This window comes from Vulpes lagopus, chromosome 6 (genome assembly GCF_018345385.1).
Source record: "Vulpes lagopus strain Blue_001 chromosome 6, ASM1834538v1, whole genome shotgun sequence".
Taxonomy (NCBI): Eukaryota; Metazoa; Chordata; class Mammalia; order Carnivora; family Canidae; genus Vulpes; species Vulpes lagopus.
Genome location: NC_054829.1, coordinates 59383862 through 59411220, shown reverse-complemented (window position 1 = coordinate 59411220; position 27359 = coordinate 59383862). Strand labels below are relative to the sequence as shown.

The window sequence follows — 27359 nt, the reverse complement described above, 5'->3', positions numbered from 1 at the left end:
GTTTGTTTTTGGTTAATGAATAACTTTAAAATTAATATTTGTTATAAAATATATTATCTTTCAATAAGTCAAGTAGCAAATGTCTTTCAAATTTTTAGAATTCTTTAAATATTAAAATTTAAAATTCCATTTTATAAACTATACCAGCCATTTTTAAACCATTTTTCAGTTACAAAACCCTCTCATCAATTAAAAATTTATGCAAAAGCTGATGACATGGCAAGTGAGAATGTGGAGACTGCTCCAATCCCCCGACCCAAACCCCAAAATCAAGTAGTAACCTTAGGAAGCTGTTTGAAGAACATTTCTTCTATCTATACAATATAGTTCTACCATGATGCCTATACATCTAATCCATCTTTATAATATGGAGAACAAGCACAGATCCAGAAGTATACCAGATGAAATTTCAAAAACTGTAAGATTTTTAAGATTAATAGGTCACAATGATCCTGACAGGTAATCAAGGACCATCAACCACTCTTTTGCCTTTTTCCATTCTTTTAAGTTTGGCCAGTTTTAAGCTCTGTACTCTCCTTGTGTACTCCAAATCAAGACAATCCTAATATTAGTTCTACTCTGCCTCTTTCTCCTAGATGCTTATTATTAAGACCAGGTACTTATTTATACCTAATAATTTGGAAACTGATTCAACCACATGCAAAAAAGGGTATTTCAGTTTGGGTGTACAGCCAGGCTAATAGCCCAAGTCCCTATCACAGCCCTCTCTCTGATTCGTCTGCAGACCCACTGTAGGCATAGTAATATGTGGAACAGTCCATGTGAGAAATGTGCCAGAGGCAGCAAGAGATCACAAGACCTAGATGTCATCATTTTTTGGGAAGTGAACGCAGAATCAAATAGAAAAGTATCACTCAATGAAAAATATCCTGAATTTATTAATAAATAAATACATGCACTTATTCATAAGATAAAAATTAAAGCTGCCACATTTGTAATCTTAGGCTTTTGGCTTAGCTGTATGAAATGAAAAGCTTTTTGAAATCAACTACATATGCAATAAAGCACAGACTTTCCAAATAAATCTTAGCTGATCTGTGGTCAAATCAAAACTCATTCATTTATAACTTTTCACTTTGTAACATAATAATAATTCATAAAAACTCATAAATTCAATGTAAATATATGCCTAATCTCTCATAATTGACCTCAAGGGAACTTATAAATTTTTTTTAAATTCTAAAATTGTGTTCCATATAGCAGGCCACTCACTTTTAACCTGGCTCAACAGTACTGATGTAAAGTACATTTAAAAAAAAAAAAAAAAGGAAGGAGAGTGGAGACTAACAAAAGAATGGTCAAAGTAGAACAGTTACTAGATAATAACCTAGGCTCTGAAGTCTGAAGGACGAATTCAAATCTCAGCTATGTCAACAAAGATAAATGAACTAATTTCTTTGCACCTAAGGATCACCATATAAAATAGAGATGTTATCCACCTGAGGGAGTGCTACAAGGATTAAGATAGAAAATGCATGTATAGTGCTTAACAAGATACCTGGCATAGAAAAGTATTCCAATTAAGCTAATAATAAACTACTTCTGGTGGGATTATATCAATGCTAATAAAGATTTTTTTCAAAGTAAAGCCATGTTTTCATATGCAGCAAAACATGTATTAGGCATACTCTTTCACTAAGTACTTCCATTTTTTAAGAATAAGTCAAAGGAGAAAAATTATGTATGTGTAAGGATGATCACTCTTTTTCCCTCCACCCAAAAACAAAATGAATAAACTACACATTCATCAAAAGGGGACTGGTTAAGAAAATTATGGTACATACAAATGGCATAATGCTATGTGACTACATGCATGGTTTGGGGAACCAGATATATGTTCACCAAAGGGCAAACAATGATTACTTCCAGAGAGTGAGTTTTGGGGCAACTTCAATTTTCTTTTTAAAACTCTTCTTTGGTTTTTATAATGAAAATGTATAATTTTTACAAAAACAGAATAACTGCTCTTTTTCCCAAAAGGCCTATTTTTCCATTCAATTAAATATTTATAGCATACAGGGATGCCTGGGTGGCTTAGTGGTTGAGCATCTGCCTTTGGCTCAGGGAGTGATCCTGGAGTCCTGGGATCAAGTCCCACATCGGGCTCCCTGCATGGAGTCTGCTTCTCCCTCTGCCTAGGTCTCTGCCTCTCTCTCTGTCTCTCATGAATAAATAAAATAAAATCATTAAAAAATACATTTATAGCATACAATATATAAAATACTATGCTAAGAAATGTAGGAAATAGGGATCCCTGGGTGGCTCAGAGGTTTAGCGCCTGCCTTTGGCCCAGGGCATGATCCTGAAGTCCCGGGATCAAGTCCCACGTCGGGCTCCCTGCATGGACCCTGCTTTTACCTCTGCCTGTGTTTCTACCTCTCTGTGTCCTTCATGAATAAATAAGTAAAATCTTAAAAAAAAAAAAAAAAAGAAAAGAAAAGAAAAAAGAAATGTAGGAAAACAAAGACAACAGACATACTTTGACATTTTAGGGCCTTTCAATTCAGAGGTAAACAGACATTTATACAAGTAATTTAAGGATTAGGTCAATTTTGAAAAGAGCTATAACAGATACAAATACATGATGAAAGCAGTGAGGGGGAAATTCAAGTAAGATGATGTGGGAAAAGGAAGGTGGAATCTAAAGATAGCTATTGTGACAAAAGAAAAAGATAGCAAGAATAAGCTATTCAACAGAAAAGTTTCTCTTTCTGTGCAAGAAAGAGGAATTTGTTAAGCTAAAAGCCAAATCCCATTATGCATGGTAAAGTTTAGGTTTGAGAGAAAGATAGAAAAGTAGGCAGGGACCTCAATGTACATGGCCCTGAATGCCAGGTCGAGGAATCAGGCATTCATACAATCATTTACTTATTCTTTTATTTACACATGCATAAATTCATTTATTCATACACGTATTCATTCCTGAGAGTGGTGGGGGGAGGGCATCATATGTCCACTTTAGAAAAATAATCCAAGAAGGCTGATCAAAGATGTCTTCTGAGATAAAGTGGAGACTATTGTCATCATAACTATTACACAAAAAGACTTACTAATTGAAGCCTTTACAATATTGTGACAAGCCCTGTTTACAGACGCTATTCCTCTGAAAATTACTATAATTATATATACACAATTAAAAATAAAGGATAAATATTTTTTACCAAGTCTTTTTGTCCATTGATACTTGTACAACCATGAACCGATAAATGTTAAGAATGCGTTTACACATATCTGTGTGCTCATCCAGAAGATTTTTAATATCATTTGCAGGTTCAAGAAGAAATATGTTTGATGAGTTTATAATAAACACCTAAGACAAAAGAAATGATTAGCTATTCATTATAAAATTAAAATTTCTCAAAGAAAAAATAAATTTAGATGCTGATCACTACGTGATCTATAATGAACTTAAAAGCATAAGACTATATATAAGGTTAATTCTGACCCTATCTCTATCAACTAGGTTGACAGGTGAAATTTAAACCCATTAAACCATTTTGTTTTTATGTTTATCCAGACAAATATAAAATCATTACTAGGCACCCAAGGAAAGTAAACCAAGTGAAAACATAATTTTTTAAAACTGAGAGCTTTAATATAATTGCTGTCATAAAATGAAAGGAACAATAAAAACACAAAGAGTTTAGGATAAAAGATGATACCTAAATCAGGAAGAATTTTCAGAATAAGGTGTTCAATATCCTCTGTTTCATGTTTGTAGGCTATGTATTTATCTGCTTTAGTAATAATAAACTGCATGAAGAGAAAGAGTACTACTGAGGTGCCATTAATATGCATCTTCTATTATAGAAAAATTTAAAAATTATAATCAAATCATTAATTATATTCTGTTATTGAAGAGAAAGTAATTATAATGGTGACAGGTATGTACAAAGGTTCTCGAATACCTTGGAGGTACAGAACATTTCATTTACTGTGAACCTAGGACATTTACATCTTCTATACCCATAATCCTGATATAAATCCCTGGATGAACTACATAATAAAACATAGTTGTAAAATCATGAGAGAAAAGAATATTATGCTAACTTTAGAATACTGAAAGAGATAAATCTGTAATTCTAGCCAACACTGATCAAGAAAAACATGAGGCATAAATAAAACAATAATTAGAAATAAAACAAGGACATAATTATGAGCAATTTGGGAGGAAATTATTCCAAAAAAGTAAAAAGCAAGTTTAAAGGACCTGAGGTGAAAGCCTACATAGCATGTTTGAGGAACAGCAAGGAGTGCTAAAGTGGGGAAGCAGTTGGGAAATGATGTTGAGAAACATAACCAGAGCATGTGAGGCAGACTGCCTCACTGCCAGTGGTGAAAGAGTATGTTTTCCCCCTAAACTTTGCAGACCAATCCTATTGTAAAACAGGATAAAAATGAATAAGGAAAGGAAAATGAAGACATACAAAAATATAAACAAAATTCATCAAAATCAAGGAATATTAAATGACTTAGTTTTTAAACTCTCTCAATTTTGAAATTATCTTGTAGGCCAGAACTAGTCTGGACCACACCTTGAGGAGCAATGATTTAAAGCCTTATAGACCATTAAAGACTTCTGCTTTTATGCTTAGTGATAATGCAAAGTCACTGGAGGGTTTTGAGCAGAAAAATGTTATGATCTGACTTACACTTTATAGGATCCCTCTGGCTACTGTGTTGAGAATACACCACGGTGATAGGTGGGCAAAAGCAGAAGCAAGGATACTAATTAGGAGTTTATTGCAATAATCCAGATGAAAGATCATGGAGGCCTGGACATAAGAGGTGGTATAAATGCTGAATAGATTCTGCATACATGATGATGATGACCAGGACGTGTTATAAATTAGATGTACAATATAAAATAAGATGGGGGAGGGGTACCTGGGTGGCCCAGTCACTTCAGCATCTGCCTCTTGGTTTTGAATCAGGTCATGAGATAGAGCCCTGTGTTGGGCTCTGCGTTCAGTACAGAGTCTGCTTGGATTTCTGTCTCCCTCTGCCCCTCCCCCTTGCTTGCTCTTGTGCATTCTCTAAATCAGTATGTCTTTAAAATAATAAAAATAAAAAATAAAAGCAACCAAAATGGCTTGAACATCTGGAAAACAGGTGTTATAAATCAAACAAGGAAAACTGTAGTAAGAGCATGTTTAAGGCTAGTTTCAGACATGTCAAGTTTGAGATGTGAAGTGTGATATCCAAGTGAAGATGCTAACTTGGCATTTGAATAATTGAGTTTAAGACTCAGGGGTGCCTGGGTGGCTCAATCAGTTAAGTGTCTGACTTTAGCTCAGGATATGTTGGGTTCCCTGCACAGTAGGGCGTCTACTTCTCCCTCTCAAAGGAATAAAATCTTAAAAAACAAAACAAAACAAAACAAAACACGACAACTACTAGAGTTCAGACAGGAGGTCTCAGACTAGAAATAAAATTGTCGATGATCCACCATATAGATGACATTGAAAGCCAGAGGAATTAATGAGATGAGCCAGAGAGTAAGTAGAAAATAGATCAAAAAACTGATTGTGGGCACTTTAACAATGAAATGATCAGGGACATAAAAAAAATCAGTAAAAAGATTCTGAGAGGTGGCCACTGAGTCAGGAGAAAAGCAGGAGGGAAGCTATTCTGAAGGCCTAGTAAAGAAGAGTTTCAATAGGGAGGAAATATTCTATTCTATAAAACGCTCCTGTCAACTCCATTAAGATTGAAAAATGTACATTTGGAGCACCTGGGTGGCTCAGTCTGTTAAGCATCTGACTCTTGATTTTTGGCTCAGGTCATGATCTCAGGATCATGAGATCAGTCAGGCCCAGTGTCACACTCCATGCTGAGCGTGGAGCCTGCTTAAGATTCTCTTTTTTTCTCCCTCTGCCCCTCCTCCCTCTACTTGCACATGCTCTCTCTCTGTTAAAAACAAGAAAAAAGTGTACATCTGATTTAACAACGTGGAGGTCACATGTGGCCTTAACAGGAACAGTCCGATTTTAAAAAATGAATAACTGTAATGAAGTCCTACAAATCAAGAAAAAGACAACCCAACAGAATATAGGAAAAGCATATGAATAGAATAAGCAATTCATAAAGAGATACTCAATTTCAGTACTGATGAAGAAAAAGCAAATTAAAACTAGGAAACCCAAACTAAAAAAAATGAAAACATTTCATATACATGGGGCAGCAAAAATTAAAATGGACTCTAAGTAAAAGGGAAAGATACAAGGAAATGAGAACTCACAAACATTACTAAAGGAAATGTAAATTATTAGAACCATGTTGGAGGACAATTTGGCAATATTGGTAAAGTCAGGATGATAATGTACAACTCCTCCAACCCAGTAACTCCAGTTCTGGGTATATATCCTAAGGAAATTCTTCCACATGTGCCAAAGAAGTACATAGGTAAGAATATTCAATGTAGCACTATTTAGAATAGGGAAAACTGGAAACTTAAAAAAGTCAACAGAAAAATGAATAAGTAAATAATCATAAAATAAGTATAAAATACTAGAAAACAACACATATCAACACAACTCAAAAACATAACGGTTAATGCAAAAACAAAGTACCAGATGATGGGACACCATGATACAATTTACACAAATTTGTCTGTAAAAGTAATATGTAATATTTACCAATACATATTTATTAGGAAGTTAAAGTTAAGGAAAAAACAAAATTAATATTTTATAATGAAAACTGACAAATGTGGATGTTGAGTTTATTAAAAAATTATACTGTACAATGAAATACTGAACCATATATTTAAAATATTTAATGATTTTATTGTAATTTTTTTTCTTAATAACCAAAAAGTGAACCACCTGCAAAACTGCCTGGGTACCAGCTCGTATGTTTTGTTCTATGATTTCTTCGGAGGCATTATGAAGAACATCTTGGTAGGTGCCATTTTTTGCCCAAGAAGAATTTCGAACATGATCAACAATATCAGTCCCATTTTCCTAAAGAGAAATATCAAGTTTTTAATTTTCATTATAAATGCTGCAACAAGAGAGTAAGCTGAAGAAGTAAACTGGAAATTATCGGGTCCTTCTGCTTAGCATCTTCTTAGAAGATATTTCACTGGATTAGAAAAGCAATGTATGTTCACTTTAAAAAAAAAAAAAGATTCTTTTTTTTTTTTTTTTAAAAGGTTCTTCTAATTGACAAAAATATAAAGAAAATTTTAAAACATCCAAAGGGTCAGATAAAATTTTTAACATTTTAGATATAGAGACATTTTTCTATGTATCTAATCTCCCTTATGTAAATAAATCTCCCTTATATAACTTACACATTTAAAAACAAGATTAGAGATCTCTGGGTGGCGCAGCGGTTTGGCGCCTGCCTTTGGCCCAGGGCGCGATCCTGGAGACCCGGGATCGAATCCCACATCGGGCTCCCGGTGCATGGAGCCTGCTTCTTCCTCTGCCTGTGTCTCTGCCTCTCTCTCTCTCTCTGTGACTATCATAAATAAATAAAAATTAAAAAAAAAAAATAAGTAAAATCTTTAAAAAAAAAATAAAAACAAGATTAATGTTACCTAAAAGTCTGTAAAATATGAATTTTGTATTAAACTGAATGCCAGAAACCAAGCAAATAAAACAACAGAAAATAGCTTAGATTTATTTTAAAGTATTAAAATTCTTATTACCCAAAGAGAGAAGAAGACTATTAGGTACTTCAAACCACTAAGACTGCATCTTTCTGCTTAAGTTTTAGCTGTTAAAAGTCTTATGGACTACAGAGTTCCCTCAGGTGAAAAGCCACAAAAACATACATTTCACCAGAGTTGTTCCCTTTTTTTTTTTTTTTTTTTTAGTTTCTTTCTGCTTTCGGTCACTCAGCAATATTTTCAAATAGTTGGCTAGTTTTTTTAAAAAATATTTTGTCTAGAGGTTATAATTGCAATATGCAGGAGATTTAGTCTAAGACAAACTACTCTGCTATTTACCAAAGTACTGAAATCAGCTCTATCTCAAGCCAATATAATATACCACAGTATATTATACTCTTAAGTCTCATACTCCTATGATTGGATATCTTCTGAACATTTCTATCTGAATGACCCAAAAACATATCCAACTCAAAATATTTAAAAGTTAAGTTTATTAACCAAGTCCTATCCATTCTTACCAACCCCTCTGGCCACCACAGTCACCACTACCAAACTTGCATTTTAAAAAATTCTATTCATCTATGAATGGCAGCTACCATGTTGCAAGAGAAACAAACTTCAGACACTTCCCAACTCATTTCTCTCACCCAACTAATCTTCAAGGTATATTGATTTTACCATCAAAGCAGCTCTTACCTGTCTTCTTCCTTCTATTTCCACTGTCCTGGATACTTATCTCCCTTCAAACATTGCTAATAATTCCTAACTAGTCATCTTGCTTCAAGGCTGGCTTCCAATCTATCTTCCATTCTGGGCTTGATATGATCTTCCAAAATATGTAACTATCTGTACCATTCTTCTATTCACAATCCTTCAAAGACTTTCCAGTATTTATCTAGAATGTAATCACTGTTAACTACAATGGCATATAAGTTTCTGAACAGAGTCTAGTTCTTGCCTATCTCTTATTTCCTAGCACTCCCTCCCACCTCCTCTTAAATAGAGCCATATAAAATAAATAATTTAGGGTCTCTCACATCTTTGTAGATGCTATTCACACTGTGTGGTTCCTTTCCCATTTACCTGCACTTTGTATTACACTACCTCCTCCATGAAGACTTCCCTAAGCCTCAACAGAGTTAGGTATTCTGTCTTTCACACTCTAAGATCCTAACAATATTCTTCCGTAATACTTATTTTGCATCTTTGTTTTCTTGCTAAACTATAAGTTATGTGAAGGTAGAAAAGATATCCTTTCATGTTTCCATTTCAAACACTGGTTCTCCAAGTGGACATTACCATATTTTTACAGGGCACTCTCAAAGTGCTTTGTTTTCACAAAAATTGAGAATACCTTAGGGATTTAATGGGGTGAGCCAGGAAATGCTAAACATACTACAAGATAAATGAGAGTCTGCACACACACAAACTGTCTTGTATTCCAGGTCTTTGAAATGTCCCATAGACACTTAGTGAATAAAAGGCCACATTTATAATTATCTGAATCTATAACTTAACTCCATTTTATAATTAAAACCAAATTTTAAAACATTTTTATATATTAAATTTATCAGAAATATATATCAGTGACTGATTACATATCTTTGTTTTGATTATATATCTTTTTTTGTTGTTCATGCCTTTAGCAAGAGTTGCTGGCATCCTGAAAACTCACGTCTCTAATAACAAAACTAGTTTCAGTATTTGAGTAATCAAAAGAACACATATATAAAACACACCTACATTACCAGCCTTCTGTACCTTCCTCCTTTCCTTCCTCCCTCCTTTCCACTCTTTAATTAGGTATGTAGATGTATTATTTTTTATCTATCATTTTTATTTAAGGATAGTAAATGACAAAGGGTAAGCTCAGTATTAGACTATAAACTTAATAAAAATCAGGGGCAAGTAAATTGTTTAAACTGCCAGCTTTATTTTTTAAAATGATGCAAAAATTGGATGTTCTAATTGACGCATAAAAATAGGACTATAATTATTTCATAATTTACATGGTAAACTTAATTAACTTCAATTATATTTCTCAGTTACACTTAGTTACATTTCTTAATTACATTTTCTTTTTAGAAATAGGGAAGGATGCTCCACAACATATTACACATATGCATATGTAAATCTTGATTCGATGAATCCCTGCAGAATGTGGTCTATTCATTCATATATTAATATCCTGTTAATCCACTAATGAGATTAATCAGCAACAACAAAAATTACCAAATCACTCCTACCCAGATTTAGTAAAATATACGTCAGTGTCACACTCTCCAACTTTTTGATTAGAATATGGCCTATGAAAAGGATTAAAAAACTGAAGAACAAGAATTTACACTTGAAGAATGATACCAGGTACACCCAAATTTTACTTCCACTCTGTCTTCCCTCATCCTTTCTCCTCTATGATTAAACTCCAGCCTTTCTTATCATAGACCAGTTTATTCTACAATTAAGGATTTTTTTAATGCTGCAATGAGCAATAGTGCAAAACTTTCCAAGAAAGAATCCAGAATATTCTAGTAGTTTAAGTACCCAACTATTAGGATAAGACAGGTAAGGGGAAACTGTAGTTTGATAATCATCCTTAAGAAATATGTACTACATACAACACTGATTTTTATCTAGTACCATAGTTTTATAGATTACACCATTTTACTTAAGTATGATTGACATGCAATATAATATCAGTTTCAGGTTTACAACATAGCGATTAAACATTTATATACATTACAAAATGATCATGACAAGTGCAATTACCACTTATCACTTTACAAAGTTATAATACTATTAACTATTCTCTATGCTATACTTTATATCTCAGTGATTTCATTTCATAATTTGAAGTTTGTAGCTCTTAATCCCCTTAACCTATTTCACTTATCTCCCCAACTCTCTCCCCTCTGGCAACTCCCAATAGGTTCTCTGTATTTCTGAGTCTGTTCCTATTTTACTTTTTCATTTGTTTTGTTTTTTAGAATCTACATATAAGTCAAATCATATGGTATTTTTCTTTCCCTGACTTACTTCACTTAACATAATGCCCTCTAGTCCATCCATGTTATCACAAATGGCAAGATTTTGTTCTTTTTTTTAGGGCTAAGTAATATCCGTGTGTGTGTGTGTGTGTGTGTGTGTGTGTGTGTGTAGAAAGAAAGAGAGATTCATTCATCTACTAATGGGACATTTTGTTGTTTCCATATCATGGCTACTGTAAATGATGCTGCAACGAACACAGGAGTGTACTATCTTTTTGGATTAGTGTTTTCATTCAGATAAGTACTCAGAAGTAGAATTGCTGATCATATAGTATTTTTAATTTTTTTTTAGTAATCTCCATACTGTTTTCCATAGTGCACCAATTTGCATATTCACCAACAGGACAATAGAGTTACCTTTTCTCTACATTCTCACAAACACTATTCTTTCTTGCTTTTTGATACTACCATTCTGGATAGGTGTGAGGTGTGAGACTCACACCTATTACTACAACTTTATACTACCATTCTGGATAGGTGTGAGGTCTCATTATAGTTTTTTTTCTTTTAAAGATTTTTTAAAATTTTTTATTTATTTATTTATGATAGTCACACACAGAGAGAGAGAGGCAGAGACATAGGCAGAGGGAGAAGCAGGCTCCATGCACCGGGAGCCCGACGTGGGATTCGATCCCGGGTCTCCAGGATCGCGCCCTGGGCCAAAGGCAGGCGCTAAACCCCTGCGCCACTCAGGGTTCCCTCTTTTAAAGATTTTATTTATTCATGAAGACACAGAGGCAGATACACAAGTAGAGGGAAAAACAGGCTCCCTGTAGGGAACTCAATGCAGGACTCAACCCCAGGACATGATCTCAGCCAAAGGCAGATGCTCAACCACTGAGCCACCCAGGTGCCCCCCTTCATTGTAGTTTTCATTTGCAATTTCCCTGGTGATTAGCGATCTTGAGCATCTTTTCATGTATCTGTTGGCCCTGTTTGCATTTTTGAAAAAAGTCTATTCTGATTCTCTGTTCATTTTTTAATCAGATTGCTTGTTTTGTTAGTGTAGAGTTGTAGAGTTCTTTATGTATTTTGGATATAAACTCCTTATTGGATATATCATTTGCAAATACATTCTGCCAATCAGTAGGCTGCATTTTTGTTTTGCTGATGATTTCCTTTGCTATGCAAAAGCTTTTCAGTTTGATGTAGTCCCAACTGTTTTTGTTGTCCTTGCTTGAGGAGGCAAATTCAAAAACATATTACTAAGACAAACGTCAAAGAGCTTAATGCCTAGGTTTTCTTTCAGGAGTTTAATGGTTTCAGGTCTTACACTTAAGTCTTTAATCCATTTTGAGTTTATTTTTGTGTATACTGTTAAGAAGGTAGTCCACTTTCATTCTTTTGCTTGTAGCTGTCCAATTTTCCCACACCACTTACTGAAGAAATAGTCTTTACTTCATTATATATTTTTGCCACCTTTGTCATAGATTTACTGACCAAATAACTGTGAGTTTATTTTTGGGCTCTCTGTCCTGTTCCACTGATCTATGTGGCTCTTTTTGTGTCAGTACCATACTGTTTTGATTACTACAACTTTATAATATAGTCTGAAATAAGGAAGTGTGTGATACCTCCAATTTTGTTCTTCTCAAGATTGCTTTGGCTATTCAGACTATTTTGTGGTTCCATACAAATTTAGAGTTATTGACTCTGGTTTGGTGAAAACTGCTATTGGTATTTTGATAGGGATTGCACTGAATCTGTAGACTGCATTGGAAAGAATGGACATTTTAACAATGTTAACTCTTCCAATCCATGAGCTTGGTATTTATCTTTCTATTGTGTCTTCGTCAGTTTTTTTCATCAATGTCTTAAGGTTTTCACTGTAGAGGTCTTTCACTTCATTGGTTAAATTTATTTCTAGGTATTTTATTCCTTTGGTACAATTGTAAATGGAACTGTTTTCTTAATTTCTCTGTTACTGTTATTAATGTATTAAAATGCCACAGATTTCAGTATATTGTGTCCTGTGACTCTCTTGAATTTATTAGTTTTGACAGATTTTTAACAGTGCTTCCTACGTATAATACTACGTTATTTGCAAATAATGAGTTTTACTTCTTCCTTAATTTGGATGCCTTTTATTTCTTTTTCTTGTCTGATTGCTGTGGCTAGGATTTCCAATGCTATGTTGAATAAAAGTGGTAAGAATAGGTATTTTTGTCTTGTTCCTGATCTTAAAGTTCTCAGTTTTTCACCATTGACTATGATGTCAGCCATTTTTATTTATCTCAAGGTATTTTTTTTCCTCAAGGTATTTTTTTATTTCTTTGTTGACCCACTGCTTATTTAGTAGCATGTTGTTTAGTCTCCATGTCTTTGTATTTTTTCCAATTTTTTTCCTTCTAATCTCTAGTTTCATATATTCTTGTTGGAAAAGATGCTTGATATGATTTCCATCTTCTTAAATTTACTGAGACTTGTTTTGTGGCCTAACAGGCAACCTGTCTTACAGAATGTTCCATGTGCACTTATAAAAAAAAAAAAATGTGTATTCTGCTGTTTCAGATGGAATGTTCTGTACATATTTAAGTCCATCTGATTTAATATCTCACTCAAAGCCACTATTCCTTTTCATTTTCTATCTGGACAATCTAGCCACTGATTTAATGAGGTGTTAAAATTCACTATTATTATTGTATTAGTGTAATTTCTCCTTTTGTCTGTTACTATCTGCTTTATATATTAAGATGCTCTTATGCTGGATGCATCTATATTTATAAATATATTCTTTTGCTGGACTGCTCCTTTCATCATTATGTAATGCCCTTCTTTTACAGTCTTTGTGTTAAAGTTTATTGTGTCTGACATAAGTACTACTACCCCAGCTTTATTGATCATTTCTATTTGCATAGAGGTTTTTTTTCTATCTCATCACTTTCAGTCTGTATGTGTCGTGTAGGCAGCATACAGATGGGTCTTTTTAAAATCTATTCAGTTACTTTATGACTTTTGATTGAATATTTAGCCCATGTACATTAATTATTGATAGGTATGTAGTTATTGCCTTTTGTTCATTGTTTTCTAGCTGTTTTGGTAGTTCTTCTCTGTTCCTTTTTTCTTTCTTGCGGTCTTCTCTTATGATTTGATGATTGTCTTCAGTGTTGTGCTTGGATTCCCTTATTTTCTGCGTATCTGTTACAGGTTGTTTGTGGTTGCCATAGGGTTCATGTATAAAACCCTATGTATTAGCCACCTATTTTAAGTTGATGGTCACTTAAGTTCAAACACATTCTAAAAGTACTATATTTTTACCTCTCCCTTGTCATGTATTATGCATTTGACACCATATTTTACATGTTTTTACTTTGTGTATCCCTTACATAGTTATTGTAAATATAGTTGATTATTACTTTTTTCTTTTAATCTTCATGCTAGCTTTATAAGTGACTGACCTACAACCTTCATTATATGTTTGCTTTTACAAGTTGTAGGAGTGCTAAAAACAGTGACTCCACTGTTGGCCCTCCTTCTTGTTCATTTTTGCTTGATGACCCCTCGTGGGGCTGTATGTCCCAGGCCCTTGGAGATTAATATACATACTTTAGAAATGCCTGCCAAGGCTGGGGTGGGAGAAGCTTGCTTTGGCCACCTGTGAATCCATTAAAGATGATGCAGTCTTTAGCCTTCCACAAGATCTAATTAAAGGTTAGCTGTCAATTAGGTACATGTGAACTCTGTGATCACGTTAATAATGCCCTTCTGAATATCTCTTGCCCTATAAAATCTGTGAACTAAGTCTAGACTTTGTGGAGGATATAGCTGTACAGCACCTGGATCATCATGTGCCTGATCATCTATCTCATCAGTAAGTTATCCTGAATAAAACTCTGTAAACTATATCGAGTTGCCTTCTTTGATTTCCAGTCTCAAAGGGTCTTCTCAGCTCAGGGAATACTTTATTGTACCTCCCCTACCCTCTAACACCAATAAAATGTTTTCTTTTATAATTTTATTTTTGCTTCTAGTTACGGCTTTTTCTTTTCTGCATAAAGAAGTCACTTTAACATTTCCTATTAAGGCTGGTGCAGTGGTGATGAATGCCTCTAATTTTTGTTTGGGAAATTCTCTCTAGTTCTGAATTATAACCTTGCTGGGTATTCTTGGTTGTAGGTTTTCTTCCTTTGAGCACATTAAATACATCAAGCCACTCCCTCTGGCCTGCAAAGTTTCTGCTGAAGACTCAGTCGAGAGTCTTACAGATGTTCCCTTGTATGTTAGTTGCTTTTCTTTTGTTGCTCTTAAAATTCTTTGTAACTTCTGACATTTTAATTATGCGTCTTGGTGTAGACATCTTTAGGTTCATCTTATTTGGGGCTATCTATGCTTCCTGAACCTGGATATCTATTTCTGTCCTCAGTTTAGGAAAGTTCTCAGCTGTTATTCCTTCAAATAAGTTTTCTGCCCCTTCCTCACTCCCTTCTTCTGGGACTCGTATATAGCAAATGTTAATACTTTTGATGTTGCCCCAGAAGTCCCTCACCTGTCTTACATAATTTTTTTTTTTTCCTTTTGCTGCTTGGCTTGGATGATTTCCACTTCTGTCTTCCAGGTCACTGATCCATTCTTTTGCATCCTTTCCCAGGCTGTTGATTCCCTCTGGTATATTTTTCTTTTGAATTATTGTATTTTTCAGATATCATTTTTTAAAAATAATTTCTCTTAGAAGTTCTGAATTATCCACTCTACTTCTAAGTTCAGTGAGCATCTTTTATGACTATCACTTTTAACTCTTTATCAGGTAGATTATGTAACTCCTTTTGATTTAGTTATTTTTCTGAGTTTTTTTTTTTCCTCTTATCATTTGGATCATATGCCTGTCTCCTCATTTTGTCTGACTCTCTGTGTTTGTTTCCAAGTATTAGATAGTAGGTCACCTACATCTCCTGGTCTCAAAGGTAATAACCTTATGTGGAAGGTGTTCAGTGGGGTCCAGAAGTACAATTCCCTCCTCCCACAGTCACTAAAACTAGGTGCCCTCTGTATGTGCAGCATGCATCCTTGTGTTGTTGAATGAGCTCTGATGTTTGGGCATTCTGGTAGGCAGGCTGGCCCCCAGGCCAACTAGTTGCAATGCCTAACCAGGACTACTATGGGTGCACTGGTGGGAGGAGGTAAACCCTGGTGCAGCGGGCTGTAAAGCCCAACCATGATGTTGTGGGTTGCTGGTGGACAGGACCAGTCCCCCAGTGCAGGAGTCACTTTGGAGGTACACCACTCCCAGCAAAGGCCACCCAGTGCATGTGGCAGGGCGGGAGCAGTTTAAGAGAAGGTCTGCTGGAGGAGTGGGTTGATTTTGAAGGAGAATACCCGGGTGGGAAGACTGATGCTAGCAAGGTAGGTAGAGAATGTCAGAACTACAGCCCACAGCATTAAACTACCTAGGCTAAATGAGGGCAAGAAAATGGTGCCCACTAGTATTTCCATGTCCAAAGAAAAGTTCCTACAGAACCCTGCCCCTCCAGCATATGCTCTAAAATCAGTTAATAAATATCCTTTATGGGGGCACCTGGATGGCTCAGTGGTTGAGCGTCTGCCTTCAGCTCAGGTCGTGATCGTGGGGTCCTGGGATTGAGTCACATATCAGGTTCCCCACAGGGAGCCTATTTCTCCCTCTGCCTATCTCTGCCTCTCTTTCTCTCTCTGTGTCTCAGGAATAAATAAAATCTTTAAAAAAAATTTAAAAAATATATCCTTTATGTATGTCTCAGGTGCTCTGCAAACTGCTGCTACTGTGCTGGGTCTCAGAGTAAGTGAGACTATGTGTGGGACCTTCAGGAGCATTATCTCAGTTTCCTATAGACCCCTGGCTATCCCAGATTTTAGCCCCAATGATTTTCAAATATCCTAAAGTTAAGCTCTGCTGATTTTCAAAGTCAGATGTTGCGAGGGCCTCATTTTTCCTGTGCAGATCTCCAGGGTGGGGGTGAATGACATGGTGGTTAATCTCCTTGCTCTTTAGGGAGTATCTCTATGCCTGTGATACCAAACCACTTGTGGGCCACCAGACTAGGGGTTTTGGTTCCCAACCTGACCACATCTCTGCCTTCTCAAGGTGGCTTTTTCTTTTCTTTTTTTTCAAGGTAATCTCTACGTCCAACATGATATCTGAACTCACAACCTCGAGATTTAGGGTCACATGCTCCACCAACTGAACCAGCCAGGCACCCTGTGGCTTTCTTTTTATCTTTAGTTGTGCACGAGCTGGTCTCCTAGTCTTTAGATCTTTCTTAGTATGACTTCTTTCTTATGTAGTTACAATCTTGGTGTGTCCATGGGAAGAAGTGAGCTCAGGACCCAGCCATCCTCCTACAGTCTCAAATATCACACCTTTTAAAATGGCATTTAATTGTGATCTATACGATGGATTAAAGAACCAGGATACTGATCTCATTATTAATTTTTAACGTTGTAACATCAAAAAGCTTTGGGTCAGAGTACTGTGGTAACTGCTATTTCACCTAAGTTGCAAATATACTAAAAAGTAAGTATTTATGTCAACATGTTATTATACTTTTGTGAAAATCTAATATATTAAACTTATACTAAAATATTTGAAGTCTTATCAGTTTACCTCTTCTCTCTTTTCTCCTTCTTCCATTGAAATAACATGGTCTGTGACACTATCAATACAAGGTAAGTCTGAAGAAGAGATCACAATTTCTTCAGGTTCTTGCATAAACAAAGGTTTTTCTTCTTGCTGAATCCATTCTTGATATACTTTTACCACTTTTCTCATAGCGGCTGCTTCACAAATTGGTAATAAAAATGCCTAGTGCAAAAAAAAGAGAACACATATGATACATTTTACTTTGTCACAAACCACTAACACATTTTTATCTTCTTATAAAATGATATAAATGATTTTTAAAGAATTAAAGTCAACCAATTCATTGCCAGAATATTTATAATCATAACAACTTAGCCCTCCTTTAAAAGGTTCAAGGTATAAGAAAAAAAAATCTCAAAGAAATTCTATTCTCAAATATTAAAAATGAGCTTTTTAAAATTAGCATGGGAACCCTCTGCAGTTTCTCCTCACCTTTGCTGTGGACCTAAAGCTGATCTAAAACAAAATTTAATTATTTAGAAAATATTAGTGATCTCCAGGGCTAAGATATTAATGCACAAATTGTCATACAACATCCCAGGTGGCTTGATGAATTTACTAAAGACCAGAGTGTATATAACCTTTGTCCTTATAAGCCCCAAAGTCTGATTTTGCCAATACACTAAATATGCATCTTAAAGAAACTGGTATTAGCCATGGCTAAAAAAAATTGATACATAAAAACCAGAGTGCCAAATTATACATTTACGATGAGAAATAACTGTCATAGAAACCAGAACATTCAAATCCATACATTAACACCTTATCCTTATGAAGAAGCACCACTAGACATCAATATTAACTGAAAATAAGCTAAGATATCATTCAAAAAATATTTCTGCATCTATATACTCAGCAATTTTTCTGTTTGTAGACGAGGTCATCTCCAATTCTGATTCTATGACCATAAAACTATTATACAACCAAAAAGTATGTGGAGAAGGAATCAAAATAACAGGAGACAGAAAAATCAAATATTAATGGTATTAGCTTAAGAAAATCTGATACAGGGATCCCTGGGTGGCGCAGCAGTTTGGCGCCTGCCTTTGGCCCAGGGCGCGATCCTGGAGACCCGGGATCGAATCCCACGTCGGGCTCCCGGTGCATGGAGCCTGCTTCTTCCTCTGCCTGTGTCTCTGCCTCTCTCTCTCTCTCTCTCTGTATGACTATCATAAATAATAATAAAAAAAAAATTAAAAAAAAAAAGATTAAAAGAAAATCTGATACAGATTTCTAACAAGTGGGTTCGCCAATGGTATATGATTTACCAGGAGCTATGCCACCTTCTTCAGTGAAAAACAGTTATAAAACATTTAAACCAAACAAGCTGGTCTCTGGTATTTTTAATATTCTTTTATAATTAACCAACTCAGACTGTGATGGACACATTCCTTAAGATTTAATTAAGTACAGTGAGCATTTGGCAGACCTGGGAATTTTTTGTCTTCTTAAAGCAATGGTTTGCATTTTGGTCCAGAACCCCTACTCCATAGATGTCAAAAAGAATAACAGGTATTCTAAAATAAGAGTAACAATACTTTACATTTTTGCAAAAATCTTTAATGTTTAGCTTAATAAAAGATGGCTGGATTTTGTTGTTGCTTGCTTCTGCATCCAATCTAATACACCACCACATGTAGGTGTATCTGGAAAACTTCACCATACTTGTGAAAATATGACAGTGCAGAAAAAATACATAAAATCTGTCATGAAAGTAGTTTTGATCTCATGGACCTGAAAAGGTCCTGAAGACTTCCCAGAAGCCTGTGACCACAGTTGTGATCCACTGCCTTAAAGTGACTTTAAGGAAAAAAATTATATATATAATATCTATATATAAAATTATACATATACACACATAAAATCTGTGTTCTTAAAGGTTAAACTATTGATGTGTTATATTTACCTCACATCAAAATACCTGGGAGCTCCTCATTGTACACTCCAAGTCATGACAACATAAAGCACACTGGGTTTTCTTATAAGGGGTAAATGCCTGGAGTGCATCTATGCCTATTCTATTGAATATGGAGAATAATTTTATCATTTCAATGATTTGGGGATTTATGTTTTATAGTTATATCTTTACTTTAAAGACATATAACAATATAAATACCTTCAACTGAGATAGACTTCAATCATTATACTTGCCTGAAAATAACATCATCAACTATATTAACAAATTATCTCAAGACTTATTAGCTTCTAGAAATAAATGTTAGCCCTCAGGTAGCAATGATAAAGAACCTGGAATTCAATAATTACAGAATGTCTTTTTTATTTTTTAGAGAAAGAGAGAGAAAAATTGTGAGAGCTGGGGGAGGGGGAAAGGGAGAGGGAGAGAGAATATCCCAAGCAAGCTCCAACATCCAGCACAGAGCCCAATATAAGGCTTGATCTCAAGACCCTGAGATCAATATCTGAGCTGAAATCAAAAGTTGGATGCTCAACCAAGTGAGCCACCCAGGTACCCCAACACTTAGAGAACTTCTTGATTCATTCACCAAATATTTACAGAACTTCTTGATTCATTCATCATGACTTGAGCTGAAATCAAGAGTCAGACGGCTAATCAACTGAGCCACCCAGATACCCCTCAGGTCACGATCTCAAAGGTTGCAGGATGGACCCTTGGTCCATGATGGACCCTCCTCATCAGGCTCTGCACTGGGCCTGGAGCTTGTTTGAGATTTTGAGATTCCCTCTCTCCCTCTCCCTCTGCCCCTCACCACACTTTTTCTCCCTCTTTAAAAAATAAGTAATAAAAATAATTATCAGAATAAAAACATCTCAGAAAACCTGAGTTCCCAGCAATATCATTTAAAGATACCCCGGAATATCTCCTGCATAAAACACCTAAAAAAATACAATATACCTTTTTAAGTGAATGGCTCAGTTTGTAAGGATATTCTGAGTCTAGAACAAAATTTGAGTACTAATCCAGAGAGGAAAATGAACAATGAAGCTGTTGGCTGCTGCCTTGGACAGCCTAGAGAGTGTTGGGTTTAAATAACCACCTGTACAAAGGTGAGACACAGATCAGTCCTACATGTAAAACTGACACCAATGAAGGCTATAACCTCAATACAAAGGTGGGCCAGGAGGGAGAGGCAAAAAACAACCCCAGAGAAGAATCAACGAGGAAACTTGTCTACTAGTAGACTTGGGATATGCGAATCAAGGGAAGAACAGCCTTTCTTGCAAATTCATATTCTCACACTGGTCATCCCATGACTTTTGAGTGCTGCAAAGCAGGAAGAATCATAAATTGAGATTGATTGATTGATTGATTGATTGATTTTTAAGAAAGAGGGAGGCCACTCCAGGTTGGTAGGTGGCAGTTTTAATTTTTATTTATTTACGATAGTCACACAGAGAGACAGAGGGGCAGAGACACAGGCAGAGGGAGAAGCAGGCTCCAGGCACCGGGAGCCCGACGTGGGATTCCCGGGTCTCCAGGATCACGCCCTGGGCCAAAGGCAGGCGCTAAACTGCTGTGCCACCCAGGGATCCCTGAGAATTATAATTTAAAGTAAACCAAGGTTTGGTAGAACACATAACTCTTGATCTCAGGGTCATGAATTCAAGACCCACATTGGGTACAGAGCTTACTTAAAAATTAAATAAATAAATACAGTAAACTAAGGTTGACAGGACACCAAATACCTGGAGAAGTCAATAGCAGTTCCTCTCTGGAGGGACACAGCTTTCAACCCAGGTTTCAAAGTAATTCCCACAAAATTCCAAAAAAATATAAGTCCGTAACACAAAAACCCAAAACAAACGTGAATAAACAGAAATAACAAAAGGACAAAACTGCAAAAAACTTAAGTTAGTGGATTAGTGGAATAAAAAATATAAAATGAGCATTTTTAATGTTTTATTTTAAAGATTTTATTTATTTATTCCTGAGAGACACACAGAGAGAGGCAGAGACATTAGCAGAGGGAGAAGCAGATTCTCTGCAGGGAGCCTGATGTGGAACTCGATCCCAAGACCCCAGGATCATGCCCTGAGCGGAAGGCAGACACTCAACCACTGAGTCAACCAGGCATCCCATTTTTAATATTATAATTAAGAAAACAGGGATCCCTGGGTGGCGCAGCGGTTTGGCGCCTGCCTTTGGCCCAGGGCGCGATCCCGGAGACCCCGGATCGAATCCCACGTCGGGCTCCCGGTGCATGGAGCCTGCTTCTCCCTCTGCCTGTGTCTCTGCCTCTCTCTCTCTCTCTCTCTGTGACTATAATAAATAATAAATTTAAAAAAAAAAAAAAAAAAAAAGAAAATGAAAATGAATATGAATAAAGAATGAATGAGCCACTGCAAAAAGTGAGTAGGCAGATATAAAAAACCACCAAGTGCAATTTTAAAAATTAAAATATATGGAGCATGATTAAAAACTCAATGAGGGGAATTGTTTCCAAGAGTATGATGGACTAGGTAACCCAACTGATCCTCTGACTGAAAAAAACAAAATAGCAGATTCAAAGAAAAATTTAATCTTCTTAAACATACTGACTGATGAGCCAAAATGCAGGAAAAAAAATACTCAAAAATAAAAGTCTCTAAGAAATCCAAATTCAGAGAGGTTTTATGAAGAGCAATAGAGTTGACTTTCACTTTGAGTGGAACCAATTACTTTGGTTTCCATGGACCTATTTTGACAAATCTAGAAGTCTACATCCAGTGGAAAAAGTCTCTCAAAAATAAAGACATTTTCAGACAGGCAAAAATTGTGTTAGATACCAATGAACATCCACTAAAATAAAATTCTAAATGATAAACTTCAAGTAGAAGAAAGTAATTTTAAATGAAAGACTGAGAGGAAAGATACTATAATCACAGAAAGTGATAAACCACATAACTAAATGTAAATAAAAACTGAATGCACAGAACAATAACACTAGGATTAAAACACAAACATGCAAAATAGAACTGAATTATTTGATAACAACAATATGTTAAGTTGGGGGGGGCAATTAGAGTAATAAAGTACCAAGATCCTTAATACTGATTAGAAAAGGGAAAAAAAAAATAATAATAATAACTTTAGACCTTGGGAAGTGAAGTATACAGTTAAAATTTATGTAGTTATCACTAAAGAAAAAGGAATAAATTATAACTTTTGAACAAAGTGACAGAAAAAGGATACAAAATGAGAAAACATCAATTAAAAAAGAAAGGAAAAAATAAGACAATAATAAAACAAAAGAAATACAGACATGGTAAAAAAAAAAATACAGAACAAAAGAAGACAGTATCGACAAATCCAAACATTTCCATAACTATAATAAGTATAAGTATTCCAGTCAAAAGACAAAAATATTTTTTTATTATTATTCAAAAAGAAGTTTAATAAAAGGCCAGCTCACCTCTCCAATCTGACTGCCTCTGCCCTGGTCTTTTTTGCCAGCTCCCCTTTTTCTGCCTGCCCCTTGAGCTCACAAGGTCTTTGTCTTTGGCCTGTTTCTTAGGCCAACCTCATTCACTTTTATAGCTTCATGTACAACAGGTTTGCCAGTGACTTCCAAATCTTACCAACCCCAAATTCCCTCTCCCAGAACCTTATACCCATCATCCCACCTCCCCACCAGACACCTTCACTTGGATTACCAGGTGTCAGCTGGTTTATTTTTTTTTTTTTTAAGATTTTATTTATTTATTCATGAGAGGCAGAGAGAGAAAGGCAGAGACAAAGGCAGGGGGAATGGGCTCCATGGAGGGAGCCCAATGTCAGACTCGATCCCAAGACCCTAGGATCATGCCCTGGGCCAAAGGCAGACACTCAACCACTGAGCCACCCAGGCATCCCATCAGCTGGTTTAAAAGTGATCTCATTACTTCCCCCCCAACCTTTGCCCCAAACCTGTTCCTTCTCTAGGATGCCCTTTCTTTAGTGAAGGTTCCCACCATGTACCTAGCTGCCCAAGACAAAAATCTCAAGAGTTGGCCTAGGCCCTCCATCCCCTTATATTCTTATAGGTCATCAGATATTCCTTCAACATCTTATAAAGGAAGATTTTAAAAAATCAAACCATATTTACAAGAGACATGCAAAATCTAATAATATAAAAGGGTTAAAAATTAAGAGATTTTAAAATACCTGAGGTTAGTTTTGTTTTGTTTTTTAATTTTTATTTATTTATGATAGAGAGAGAGAGAGAGAGAGAGGCAGAGACACAGGCAGAGGGAGAAGCAGGCTCCATGCACCGGAAGCCCGACGTGGGATTCGATCCCGGGTCTCCAGGATTGCGCCCTGGGCCAAAGGCAGGCGCCAAACCACTGTGCCACCCAGGGATCCCAGTTTTTTTTTTTTTTTTTTTTTTAATGTAGCGCTTGATCTCCCGAGATCAGGAGTCCCATGTTCTACCCATTGAAACAGCTAGGTGCCTCACAGGCTAGTTCTTAAAAAGAAAGTGGTATAAATCCACTAATAATAAATAAAATCAACTTTAAGCAAAAATAATATCCACAGATGAAAAGGGCCATAAATAAAATATTTAATTCACATTTAGATATAAAATTTTAAACTAATATATACTTACTAATTATATAGCTTTAAAAATATACAAAGAAAAATTTACGGAGATACAAAGAAAAAAATGACAAATCACTGTTACAGTATAAGATTTTAACACACTCCTCTCCATAACTGTGAGATCATGCTGACAAAAAACCTTAAGTAAGGATATAGAAAAGTTCAGAATTTAATGATCATTGGATTCAACAGAGAAGAATATATTCTTCTAAAGTACACAGGGCATTTATCAAAACTGATTACACACTGAGCCATAAGTTTCAAAATATTTTAAACAACTAGTATCATACAGGCTGTATTCTATGTCCAAAAGAATCACATCAGAAATTGGTTAGAAAAAGGAAAATCAAGAAACTTTGTTTGGAAGTACAAACTATTAAATAAGTCACAGGTCAAAGAAGGTAGTAACATGAAAATTAGAAAATAGTTAAAAGTGATAATAGCAAAAATGCTATGTATCAAAATTTGTAGAATGTAGCTAAAGTAATACTAAGTGGTAAATTAATAGCCTCAAAAAAGCCTCATGAGAAAAATGTGAGACTAAAATTAATTAGCTAGAAAAAAAAAAAAGTAAAAAGAAGGAAATAACAAGGTGCAAAAGTTAACAAAAGAGAAAAACAAGTATAAAACACACAACAACAACAACAAAAAAAACAAAAAAACCACACAACAACCAAAAGCTCATTCCTGAAAAGGCTAATAGAACTGACAAATCTGGGATCCCTGGGTGGCGCAGCGGTTTGGCGCCTGCCTTTGGCCCGGGGCGCGATCCTGGAGACCCGGGATCGAATCCCATGTCGGGCTCCCGGTGCATGGAGCCTGCTTCTCCCTCTGCCTGTGTCTCTGCTTCTCTCTCTCTCACTGTGTGCCTATCATAAATAAATAAAATTAAAAAAAAAAAAAGAACTGACAAATCTCTAGCAAGACTCATCACGGGGGAAAAATGGGATGAATAAAAACTAACAGGAATGAAAAGGAGGGACAAGAATATCAATGCTTCAGAAGTTAAAAAGATTATAAGAGAATGTAATGAATTTTGAATTTTGTCAAATTTGAAAACAAATGCAGTGAACAAATTCCTAGAAAAATAAACTTACACAAAGGGACTCAAGAAATCAAAAATCCAAATATTTATAAAAGTCTGCTTTAAATTCTCCCACAAGGGGGCATCTAGGTGGCCAGTGGTTGAGCATTTGCCTTTGTCTCACATCATGATCCCTGGGATTAAGTCCCACATCAGGCTCCCTGCAGGGAGCCCCCTTGCCCTCTGCCTAAGTCTCTGTCTCTCTCTGTCTCTCTCTCATGAATAAATAAATAAAATCTTTAAAAATAAATAAATTCTCCCACAAGGGGTGCCTAGATGGCTCAGCAGGTTAAGTGTCCAACTCTTGATTTCGGGTCAGGTCATGATCTCAGGGTCAGGAGATCAAGCCTTGTGTCAGGTTCCTTGTTTAGCAGGGAATATGCTTGAGATTCTCTCTCCCTCTTTTTCTGTCCCTCTCCCCTTGCTTGCTGTCTCTCTCTCCAAAATAAATAAATCTTAAAAAAAAATTTTCTCCCACAAGTAAAGGACTTCAACATTATTTACCACATATCTTCCCTCTCCCATTCGTCAAATATTCTATCAACACGAACCTTAAACCTGGCAACTAAAACCACTGCTAAAGCTGGACAAAATGTTAAGGCAAATTGGTTTTTCTTTCTTTTTTTTTTTTTTAATTGTGATATTCACTTTGTTGGAGTTGTATGAAACTAAATCCATTTGTGTATAACTATACATTTTGTATTCATTAACACAAAAAGAAAGCTTCATGAATTTGCCTGTCATTAATTTGCCTGTGGTCCCTGTGCAGGGGCCATGCTAGTTTTCTTTGTATCATTCCAATTTTTAGTATATGTGCTGCTGATAAAAGCACAAGGCAAGTTTGTTTCTTTAACTTACATTAACAAACCTAATGCTGCCTCACGCTTTGTTTTGCATATCAATAAGCAAGTGTACAAGGCAAAGATGTGCTTTGCCTAAACATCTTCCTGGCATGTAAAGGTATGTGGTATAGAATAAACAGCACTGAGATGGGAACTAGGATCTGGGAATTTTAGTCTCGGATCTACCAACTTACTTTCTGTGAGACTTGAATGATCCACCCCCCCTTCAGCTACAAAACTCAATGATGTTTACCTGCAAAAGTTAAGTACTTTTGCTATTAAGAGCAAATGATTAGTTTTCATAAGGTTTATTTTCCACAAAATTTCTATGTAATTGAGAATGTGCACTTATCAATTTCTAGCTATCTTTAAGTGAAATAGTTTTTATTTGTTTTCTTTCCATCCATTTATTTATTTTAGTCCCCAGATATCTGCCTTAAGCAATTTTAATTTCAGAATGCATTAGAGGACAAAACAGCCTCTGAAAGGAGGATGAAGGCAATGAAAGCATGCTTTTTCTGTTCAAAAACCACTTTTTATTGGAGAATGTTAGACAAAATAATTTTACTATAATTTACTAATGAAATGGTAGGAAGAAAAGTGACCATAAGGTGAGTAACTAAGAAATTTGTTCTAATAATAGAAAGAGTATAGAGGATCCCTGGGTGGCTCAGCAGGTTAGGGCCTGCCTTCAGCCCAGGGAGTGATCCTGAAGTCCCAGGATCGAGTCCCATGTCAGGATCCCTGCATGGAGCCTACTTCTCCCTCTGCCTGTGTCTCTGCTTCTCTCCCTCTCTCTGTGTGTGTCTCTGATGAATAAATAAATAAAATCTTAAAAAAAAAAATAGAAAGAGTATAGGGGCAGGTGGATAGATAACTAAAATCATCAAAAATTAAAATATAGAAATAACAGAAATCAGTAAAGGATTAGATATAGTAAATTTTAAAAATTAAATATGAACTTTAAAAAACATTTTTTTAAAGATTTTATTTATTCATGAGTGACAAAGAGAGAGAGTGAAAGGCAGAGACACAGGCGAGGAAGAAGCAGTCTCCACGCAGAGCCCGATTTGGGACTCGATCCTTGGACTCCAGGATCATGCCCTGAGCCAAAGGCAGACGCTCAACCGCTGAGCCACCCAGGCATCCCTTAAAAAAAACATTTTTATTAAGAATTTTAAATAGCTGAAAGCCAGTAATATTCAATATTAAAAACCAAAGTCTATATCACAAATTAAAATTACTGAGAGGTACTTTACCTGACGAAATATCTCCGTGACAAAGTTTACATTACTTCTCTTAGAAGAAAAAACTCTGCGAACTATTTCAATGTCTGTGAGATGTTCTTCATCAATACTACAAAGACTGGATGAGCTAGGTTCTCGCTCTGTGAGAGTGCTTGTGTTGGAATGAGACTGTTCTGGTTCTGCAGTTCTGTCTGCTTTATCAGCATTATCATTTTTGTTTTCTTCTCTGGATACCAAGCTAGCAGCTGCTCTCTAAAATAAAAATGAAAGGGGGAGAATATCATCCAACTTGGTATTTTGCTTTCTAATAGCAAATACTGGTAGGACACAAAACATTCCACAAATA

The 27359-nt window shown here is 35.7% G+C and overlaps 1 protein-coding gene and 1 non-coding gene across 15 annotated transcripts in view; both read right to left on the bottom strand.

Moving 5' to 3' along the window:
* RALGAPA1 (Ral GTPase activating protein catalytic subunit alpha 1) overlaps positions 1 to 27359 on the bottom strand; it is a 247220-nt gene that overhangs the window by 153033 nt on the left and 66828 nt on the right. For all 14 annotated transcript variants that reach the window (XM_041758113.1, XM_041758106.1, XM_041758107.1 and 11 more), the window contains exons 10-13: positions 27026 to 27265; positions 17267 to 17464; positions 6849 to 6986; positions 3183 to 3331 (exon numbers count right to left, since the gene is read on the bottom strand). In XM_041758113.1, the coding sequence (XP_041614047.1) occupies positions 3183 to 3331; positions 6849 to 6986; positions 17267 to 17464; positions 27026 to 27265 (725 nt within the window). The remainder of the gene's footprint in view (positions 1 to 3182; positions 3332 to 6848; positions 6987 to 17266; positions 17465 to 27025; positions 27266 to 27359) is intronic.
* LOC121494014 lies at positions 25652 to 25756 on the bottom strand. The gene has a single exon (XR_005988661.1). It is a non-coding gene; the product is annotated as a U6 spliceosomal RNA (small nuclear RNA).